A 10487-nucleotide genomic window follows, 5' to 3' on the forward strand; every position below is an offset into this window, starting at 1 on the left:
TTTGTCAAGTGTCAGGAGAAAAAAAAACATAATACAAAACAAATATAATGCATAAATATATGTTGCTTTTTATGTGTTGCTTATTTATTCAACCTTGTGATATTTAAAAATACATTTCACCAGGCAGAATTTATGTATTGTTATTACAGTGCTGGTTAGGAGGTTGTTTTCTTCCTTGCATTTTTGTTGTTCAGTAATAGCTTTGCATGATAATCAGGCCTGTAAGAGTCATTTAGACTTCAACATTAAAAAATTTAACTGTATGAAAGACAAAGTTTCAATGAAATTCTACTGTATTGCAGCAAGTTATTTTTTGTATTGTAGATCTATATTTTTATTTTATTACTTTTATTTTACAATAGAAGTGCTTTAGCAATTCTATTGTGTGCAAATTGGGTATAGTTTGCAAAACATTTGTCAATAAAGTAACTGAAATTGTAAAATAAATAAACAAATAAATATTTATTAAATTAAATAAAAATTAAGTTCATGGATTTTTTTTTTGCTCATTTGTAACATTACTGTCTAATACAGGGCCTATATATATATATATATATATATATATATATACACACACATACACACACACACACACACACACAATGTTTTATAGTGAGCCACAGAGCCTTTTTACGTCGGCTATGTGTGTTGTGTATGTATATATATTAGTGCAGCAGGCAACAGTTTTTGTGAGAGAGCAGAATCTCAGCCTGTCATTGCACCTCTGCCTCTGCACCCTGTCCGCAGCTCGCCTCGCGCTCCGTGAGCTGACAGCTCCGCCGCGCATGCGCAGGGCGTCTCCACTGGCTCGCTCGGTGCTGAAGTTGGGCGGATGGACGGAAAACACCTCTGATGGAGATAAAACGGCAGCACGTAATCTCAACGCGTGATACCCCCGATATCCGCATAAACACGTGTAACGACACCCTTTTAGAAGATTGACATCTAGAACAAAAGGGGTAAGGCGACATACGCTCTTTAACGGTCTCGGAGGTCCCGCTAGCTCGCCAGCTAATGCGCTAGCCGTTGCTTCCTTGCGCTCAGAAAATCAAAGAGCGGCTGCGAAAATAGAATAAAGTGGCAGTTACATTTCGCCTGTGAAAAATAGCGCGGCTTTAGGGAACAGTTTGCCCATTACTTTCAATTGCACCGCGCTGTCCTGTGATAGAAATGATTTAGGCTTTACCTGCGATGACTTTAGTAAAGATGCTGGCTGTGTCGCAAAACCCAGCGAGCTGCCTACCTAGACAGCATTTTTGGACATTATTCGAGCGGCTGAGATGTTCCACCAGCATTTATAACGCTCGTCGGCGTTTGGTGACTTCGTAGGGCCGTTTAAACCATCGTTAATGTACCAACGATGCCTAAACATGCGGTCTAGTTAGGATCCTCAGTAGGTTTTGACAAACAGCCGCGTTTGATTCCACAGACAGCCACTGCAACCGGGAATGAAGGCGAATAACGGGAGGACAGCCGTCTATATCTGTATATCACGGAACATTGTGTTATATTGTTATACTTAAGAAATTAAACTATGACTTTTCGTCCTAATGTACCTTTTATATTTACCTCTTTCGTAGCCGACCATTTTCTCACGATTGACCTTAAATTAAATATATATTTTTTTGAGTTTGTTTATTATTTCTCGGACTTGCCTGTAATTATTTTTCCTTCATTCAGTTATTGATGAGAGTTTCCTTTCGGAGGAGGGCTGATTGCTCCACCATTCATCATCATACAAGTTGTGAAGTTCCTCCCATTCACTGGTGCTTCTGGTTTTACAATGCAGCTGGTTGTGTGAAACAATCTGTTTCATGTGGGGAACATTTCGGGTGTCAAATCAGATGATTTGTCACTGAATCCATTCATTAAAACCAAGCAATAGTAACCCGCTCCACACAAATGAAAAGCACAGATTTGTGCTGTTTTATTTATTTATTTTATTCTATTTTTTTTTACATTTTTTTGTTTCACTATTGAAAACTCAAATGAAACGGTAATACACTGAAAATGAAAGCCAGTAAATCTGTATACTTCAATATACTTTCTATTACTACTGATATGCTTGGGTTTTCCCACATTTTGCTGTGATAGATAATGTAAGATTAATGTAGTATTGCAGTGTATTGCCTAGCAGAAATATTGACCTCTTTTCACTTGTCGATAAAGCCTAGTTAAAACAACCAAAATGTAATTTTTTAAGTTTAAGGGTTATTGAGATTACAATAGTGTTACCAGTGTCAGATAGTAAAGGAGGACATGTAATCTGCACATTATCAATTTAGATTTATTTTTTGTTTTTATTAATTTTATGGGGACAATATAGCATTGCGATGCAATCTTTGCTTTCCAAAATGTAATGTCTTATAATAAATTCTTCACTAAAGACTCAAATTTACTAGTTAACCAGTTAACTTATCTAGTTTAATATTAATGAAATATTATTATTTGAATATTTTAATGAATGCTCTTTGACTGTTTGATTAATTAGCTATTTGATTTTTATCAGTACATGCAATAATTCATTTAAAGTAGCAATGAAATGAAAGTAGCAGTAGAAAGATCTTTTCAGACAGTTTAAATGATTGCCTTGCATGTGTTACCAGCAAGAAGTCTGTCATTTTCAGTGGAACACTCTTAAAAATAAAGCTTCTTTATTGGCATCAATGGTTCTATGAAGAACCTTGAACATTGCAGAAAAGGTTCTTTATAGTCGAAAAAGGTTCTTTAGATTTTTAAAATGTTCATCAAATGGTCCTTTTAGGAACTGTTCAATTAAAGGTTCTTTTGGGAACCAAAAATGGTTCTTCTATGGCATCACTGCAAAACCACCCTTTTGGAAACTTTATTTGAAAGAGTGAAGGTCCAGTTATGACATGATTACATAATGCACATTATGACGTAACATTACATATGCATGGACGAGTTGTTCACAATAAGATATTTAACATGCATTTACAAATAGATAGGATGAATGCTTATTTCATGCTGACTTTAAGGTTCTTTGTGTTATTTATAAAAGTGTACATCCTTTTTGCTTCATTTTGTCAAACAGCACATTATTATTCTTGTGGCAAACACTAATTAAACAAGAATTAGATTATAAGAAGTCCAGAAGTAATCAGATTAGATTTTGAGTGCAATTTTACAAATTTGAGTAATATAAATTGTAATCAGTTTCAGAAGCGATCTACCCAGCACTAACTAAGAATTACCATTCATCTTTTAGTTTGGAGTAAACTTAGTTTATTCACGCTTATTAGTATTTATAGCCCTAGATTAAAGCAGTTCTGATGTTTTCTTTCTGGTGTGATTTATTTCCCAGATGTCTTATCCTGGATCATTTAGCCCTTGACTCAAGGAAAGGGTGTGCCTGCAAATACCAGGTGTTTGAAACCTACCTCCACCCACCTCCCGCATTCTCCATCAGGCATGATAAGAAGATACAAGAGGCCACATTTTGTTTTCCAGCACTCTGCCCGTCTCAGCGTTTGACATTACAGTCATGATTTTCTTACCTGATCTTCGGATGGATTGCTGCTAATTTGCATGGTAAGTTGGGGGGGTCCTCTCCTAGAGTGATTGCAAGTGCATTGATGATGTGGAAAATCACAAGACGTGTTTGCCGAGCGGTGATGTGATGCTGTGCAAGGTGAGAAATGTGGGTGAAACGGGCCCCTGTGTGATTATCACATGTATTAGAATTGCGGTGTGACATGTTTCTCGAGCTAGGCTTTGTGGGTAACGGCTCTAGGAGGCTTCTGTTGTGCAGCCAGCCATGGCCTATGCTATGCATCACTTGCTGCCCTGGAATGTGTATGGGGAAGTGCACAAGGGCGCATGAGACTTCCAGTGGGAGAACAGGGTTAGAGGCGGGACGACTGCGGCATCTGAGCATGCTCGCACGCAGAGGCATTTTCACACGTTGTAATGTAATTCACGAGTGCAGACTGTGATGTATTTTAAGCAGGAAAGTGAGTTTTCAAGTGCTTGCTGTTAGAAATATGTGCAATTAAAGAAACCTGTTATTTTGAATTTTAAAAATGCATTCAAACTTTAAAGGGGTCATATGATGCGATTTCCAAACACTAAACAAGAATTAGATTATAAGAAGTCCAGAAGTAATCAGATTAGATTTTGAGTGCAATTTTACAAATTTGAGTAATATAAATTGTAATCAGTTTCAGAAGCGATCTACCCAGCACTAACTAAGAATTACCATTCATCTTTTAGTTTGGAGTAAACTTAGTTTATTCACGCTTATTAGTATTTATAGCCCTAGATTAAAGCAGTTCTGATGTTTTCTTTCTGGTGTGATTTATTTCCCAGATGTCTTATCCTGGATCATTTAGCCCTTGACTCAAGGAAAGGGTGTGCCTGCAAATACCAGGTGTTTGAAACCTACCTCCACCCACCTCCCGCATTCTCCATCAGGCATGATAAGAGAAGATACAAGAGGCCACATTTTGTTTTCCTGCACTCTGCCTGTCTCAACATTTGACATTACAGTCATGATTTTCTTACCTGGTCTTCGGATGGATCGCTGCTAATTTGCATGGTAAGTTAGGGGTGGTCCTCTCCTAGAGTGATTGCAAGTGCATTGATGATGTGGAAAATCACAAGACGTGTTTGCCGAGCGGTGATGTGATGCTGTGCAAGGTGAGAAATGTGGGTGAAACGGGCCCCTGTGTGATTATCACATGTATTAGAATTGCGGTGTGACATGTTTCTCGAGCTAGGCTTTGTGGGTAACGGCTCTAGGAGGCTTCTGTTGTGCAGCCAGCCATGGCCTATGCTATGCATCACTTGCTGCCCTGGAATGTGTATGGGGAAGTGCACAAGGGCGCATGAGACTTCCAGTGGGAGAACAGGGTTAGAGGCGGGACGACTGCGGCATCTGAGCATGCTCGCACGCAGAGGCATTTTCACACGTTGTAATGTAATTCACGAGTGCAGACTGTGATGTATTTTAAGCAGGAAAGTGAGTTTTCAAGTGCTTGCTGTTAGAAATATGTGCAATTAAAGAAACCTGTTATTTTGAATTTTAAAAATGCATTCAAACTTTAAAGGGGTCATATGATGCGATTTCAATTTTTCCTTTCTCTTTGGAGTGTTACAAGCTCTTGGTGCATAAAGAAGATCTGTAAAGTTGCAAAGACTAAAGTCTCAAATCCAAAGAGATATTCTTTATGTACAAATAATACATTACATGAAATACATCCGGAAATTTCAAACAGATTTTTTATCTCTTTTAAAACTAGATTTGATCAAGTGGTATTTACCAGATGTTGCATAGGTCATACAAGACTGACTTTCGTGATCCATTTAGCAGTCATTGCTGGAACAGAAAAAGATTTCTTTGAAGATGTGTAGTGTGTGTGTGTGTGTGTTTAAAATTTAACTTTTGGGTAGATATCTCAATATCTGTAACAGAAACACACACCAAAGGCTGAAGAATTATTATGTCCCAGATACATGTACAAATAATACATTACATGAAATACATCCGGAAATTTCAAACAGATTTTTTATCTCTTTTAAAACTAGATTTGATCAAGTGGTATTTACCAGATGTCGCATAGGTCATACAAGACTGACTCATGCATTTTTGCCTAAAGGTGAAGAACCTACTCAATGCATGTTCTGCAAGATTCCCCTTTCTGTCAAACATATTTTATTGGACTGTCCAGCTTTTAATGTATGTAGAAAACTCTTTTATGAAGTGAACTCACTTAAAAAGTTATTTAGTATAATTTTGGCAGAAAAAGGTTTAGAATTTTTATCATATGTTAATGTAAAAAATCTTGTGTAATATAACTTGTGATTGTTTGTTTGCTGGTTTTTATTGTATTTGTTATACTTGTATTTTTTAATTGTTTTTGCCATGAAAATAGCCTTAGATGCTGACATGGCATATATACTATACTATACTATTATGTCCCAGACAGATTATCTTTGCCAGTTGTTTCAGCCTTTTCTTCTCTGGAAAGCTCTTTTATTAACATAAATTATTACATGGCTATCTGGAATACTTGATTCTGATTGGTCAATTGTGTGCATTGTCCAGGGCAATACTTTATCACTGACTATAGCTGATAAAATGTAATTATTAAAGGGAAAGTTCCCCCCAAAATTAAAATCCTGTCATCATTTACTCACCATAATGTTGTTGCAAACCTGTACGACTGACATTCTACTGTTGAACACAAAAGAATATATTTTGAAGAATGTTTATAACCAAACCTTTTTGGTGACTATTGACTTGTATTGTATGGACAAAACCACTGAAACATTTCACATAATATCTTCTTTTATGTTCCACAGAAGAAAGAAAATCATACAGGTTTGAAATAACATGAGTAAATTATCACATAATGTTTTTGGGGGGTGAACTATCCCTTTAAAGCAATGGAGACACATACAAATGATAATGACAATGAACAGTTTTGACAGAATATTTACATGAAATTCACTGATAATATCTGAAAACAGAACGTGTGAATTATCTGTGACAAGACAGCAAAGGGACATAGTTATTGGCTATTAATCTCAAAATAGCCAAATATTGTCTCATACATTGGTCTGTCGCTAGTTTTTAGCGCCATGAATTTTTTTTAGCTTAACATGATATAAAATGATGTATGACTTTCTGTGAAATCAAACTGAGCCTGGTTGTATAATTGTTTTTATACAACTTCTTGTTTTACATATTGCGCAGAGTTGTTGGTCAATACTCTAGATGTGAACAAAGGGACTCCTCAGTGTGTTTTGCATCAGGATGCATGTTTTCCATTGCCTGGCACTGAATAACTGATGGTAGTTATGTTTTGCATATTTGGTTTATGTGGCTCCATTAGGGTAAACTCTCAAAGAGTGTTCACAAATACATCCCAGACAAACTGAGCTTTCATCACCAGGTAGAAGGGCTGTTTATCAACACTTTTTTAAGTGTAAGAATGAATTTAGAGGTAAGGTTTCTGTTTCAAGGTCTTTGTTTAACTAAATATTCCGAGTATTCATATTTTGGTGTATGTGATATCAGTAATATTGATAGTATGTAATGAGACTAAGAAAACAGTACACTACTATTACCCTAGTACAAGCACAATACTAATACTAAATAACAAACAAAATGTTTACTTTCATATGCAGTGTGCTTTATATATTTATTTTACAGAGCAAATTTTGTGTAGCATATTTAATGCTGTGTCTTCTTACATAAAAATTGGCTGTTGTGTGGTTTTTGTCCTTTATCACAGCAATGCATTTCAATCAGCAATGAATCTTTAAATTATGCACCACACGTTGCGACAAAAAGTCAGCCAACCAAATGCCCTGTGGTTATGTGGTTATGGGATATTTACCAATACCATACTGGGAAACGATAATTTGATACTGGCCCAGACCTTCAGCTTGTCCGTTTAGTGCCCAGACTTTTTGTCCCTAAATATTTGGATCAGATGTCTAGGTGATGTGATATGGTGTTTGTGCTGCCAAACCCTGCCAAAAGATCAGTTTCCAGAAAGCTTTGTGCTAAAATGAACAAATTTGTTGAGGGCCTGGTGTGAGGCATCATGTTTACCAAGGTTTCCCAAAGTCTAGTGCCAAATTATTTATTTGCAGGTCACGCAAACAACTTGTTGGGCTTAAAGCGATTAATTGAATAGAGTAATGAGGCAAGTCCCATTCAAGTCCCATAAAGGCCACAATACACCTGAAGTGGTGCAGGGGTTAAATGGATAGTTAACTATGAAATCAAACATCTGTCAACATTTACCTTTATTGCTTTTGAAACCATTTTGACTTTAACTTTCAGTCTATTCTTCAGACAAATGTATCAAATGGCTTCAGAAGAATTGGTAGCCTAAATACTGTTTATTAATACTTTAAATTATCTTTTATTTTTATCTTTTCCGTTTTTTTATTCTAAGTTTTAGTATTTTTTATGTTTTTATTATTCATTATTATTATTATTTTTATATTTTATTATTATTATTATTATATTAAGCTGTAATTAAATTTTATTTCATTTTTTAGTTTGATTAGTTTTAGTACCTTAAGTTTTTTTTTCTCTGTTGAACACACACACAAAAAAGAAGAAGAAAAAAGAAGAAGAACAAACAGTTGCTGGTAGCCATTGACTTCCATACTATTTTTTTTCCATACAATGGAAGTCTGGCTACCAGCAACTGTTTGTTTTTTTCATTTTTGGGTGAATTATATAAAATACTTAATCAAATATTTAGATATTTATACATTATAATAATTACATTATATGTATTATATAATTATAATAGATATAATATTATATATAATCTTTTAATTAACAAAAATAATTGTTAATGGTTTTAATGAATATATATATATATGTAAATAAATGTATATATATATATTTACATATATTAATCAGTTATATCAGATATCAGTGATCAAAATCACATGACAAAATTATCTTTTGAATTACTATGCTCATGTGTATGCAAGTAAGGTGCTTCTATAGTACCGAGACCATATGGTCACTATTAATAAAACTGTCAAACAGAATAATCACCCATGTGTTTCAAAGACATGTTAATGGTCTGGTGATGGATCACAGTTAGAGTGGAGCAGAGCTCACAGTAACAACACTTGCTTATTTCCTCTCCTGATAGAGTGCTTCTTGGAAACACATGCAACGCAGTTAAAATGTTTGTGGTAAAGATCTTTGCTCTGATGTTGTTTTCAACAAGCCAGTGATATTGGGAACCAAACATGGAAGAATTTATTGAAAACCATTTTATTTCACGTCTGCTCTCTGGTTGCCTGTGTACAGGTAAAAATGTTGATTTGCATGGAGATTTATCCGTATTTGGCGCCAAGCCTCCATCATGAAATCTAAAATGAGAATTTGGTGGCTTTCAGTTTATGTTCATATACTAGAAAGCTCCCAAATGTTGACAAAAATCACTTTTCGCACATTGAAAACGTATCATTTTTCTTTTTACAGTTAAACGGAACTAAATATCGATGACTCATTTAGTCTCAAAAACGTTTCCTTGACAATGTACCTTATCTATTTGTCTAATTAGTTTTCTCTTGAAGAACCTTTTAGGAAGGATTCATATGGTTTTATTTAATTTATTTTAAGAAACAGGAAGCAACAGCCATTGCATTTTTATAAACAATTTACTTCCAAAAAAGGAAAACTGTTGCATTTGCTCATGTGTTAGAACATGTGAGATCCTACACTACTACTGCCTGTGTGTGTTCAGGGCTGGGGGAGTGAACGCTTCAGCCACACCAGCATCTCTCACCCTCCTACAGCTCAAACTGATTTAGCATCTTGCCAGAGGAATGAATGTGTAGTCTGAAGAGGGGATTTCTTTACTTTCTGTCTGTCTGCCTCTCAGTCTCTACAGACACGCTCTCACGTGCATTCTTGTAGATTTCAGCTGAATAAGCATCTGACAGTAGAGTAGGAAACGGTCCAACAAGCTCAGATACTGAGCATCCTTATGATCGCTTCCATTGGAAAAGCTAACCATAATCTCTCCCTGGAATCTGCAAATAATTAATCATCTCTTTCGGTCTTACTTTAGATTTAGAAACATCTGTAGTTAACAAGATACTTCAGCTAACACAGTTCCCAAGCCCCCACTGCTTTGTTTCTAATCAGATGTGTCTGTCCACAGCCTCAAAGTCTGAGTGGAGTTGAAATGAGGAAAAGGCAGCAGGGACACATTGAAGGACCCCCGCAGGCGCCTGGTCACCCGAGGCCCAACACCTGCTGTCTGTGTTGGTGTGGATGCTGCAAATGCCTCTGGTACACCCCATCCTTCATTATGGTCTGCTGTAAAGATGTACTTGCATGGTAGCTATTTGCTTAACAATGAGTTTTACATTGAGCAGCAAGTATTTTATCACCATTACATTACCTGCCTCAGGTACATTACTGTTCAAAAGTTTGGGGTTGGTAAGATTTTTTAATATGTTTTTGAATTCATTTGATCAAAAATACAGTAACAACAGTAATACTGTGAAATATTTTTTACCATTTAAAACAACTGTTTTCTGTTTTAGGTTTGTTTTTTTGTTTGTTTTTTTCTTTTTTTTGCTATGCAAAGCTGATTTTTAGCAGGCATTACTCCAGTCTTCAGTGTCACATGATCCTTCAGAAATCATATTAATATGCTGATTTGGTCATCAAGAAACATTTCTTATTATTATTAATGTTGAAAACAGCTGCTTAATATTTTTGTTTAAACGGTGATACTTTTTTTTCTTTCAGAATTCATTTATTAGGGCCCAAGCCAGTAAGGCGCAGGTTTTTCTAAGGATTATTATTATTTATTTATTTTATTTTTTTTATTCAACCTTCCGGGGCTTTTTGGGGGCCTTAATTGGTCATCAAGAAACATTTCTTATTAATGTTAACTCGGTGAACATGATCTCAGGACATTGGGGACGCTAAATTGCCAAGGGATTTTTGATATCTCGAACGGTTTGCC

The 10487-nt window shown here is 35.7% G+C and overlaps 1 protein-coding gene across 1 annotated transcript in view; it reads left to right on the forward strand.

Annotated features, from left to right (window-relative positions):
- Window positions 1-799: 799 nt before the first annotated feature.
- Window positions 800-10487, forward strand: part of LOC107725462 (regulator of G-protein signaling 17-like) — a 16456-nt gene continuing 6768 nt past the window's right edge. The window contains exons 1-3 of the mRNA XM_016534719.1: window positions 800-959; window positions 3326-3552; window positions 9672-9802. Of these exons, the coding sequence (XP_016390205.1) occupies window positions 3550-3552; window positions 9672-9802 (134 nt within the window). The 5' untranslated portion in view covers window positions 800-959; window positions 3326-3549. The remainder of the gene's footprint in view (window positions 960-3325; window positions 3553-9671; window positions 9803-10487) is intronic.

Source organism: Sinocyclocheilus rhinocerous, unplaced genomic scaffold (assembly GCF_001515625.1).
Source record: "Sinocyclocheilus rhinocerous isolate Xijiao unplaced genomic scaffold, SAMN03320098_v1.1 scaffold366, whole genome shotgun sequence".
In the NCBI taxonomy this organism is placed as follows: domain Eukaryota; kingdom Metazoa; phylum Chordata; class Actinopteri; order Cypriniformes; family Cyprinidae; genus Sinocyclocheilus; species Sinocyclocheilus rhinocerous.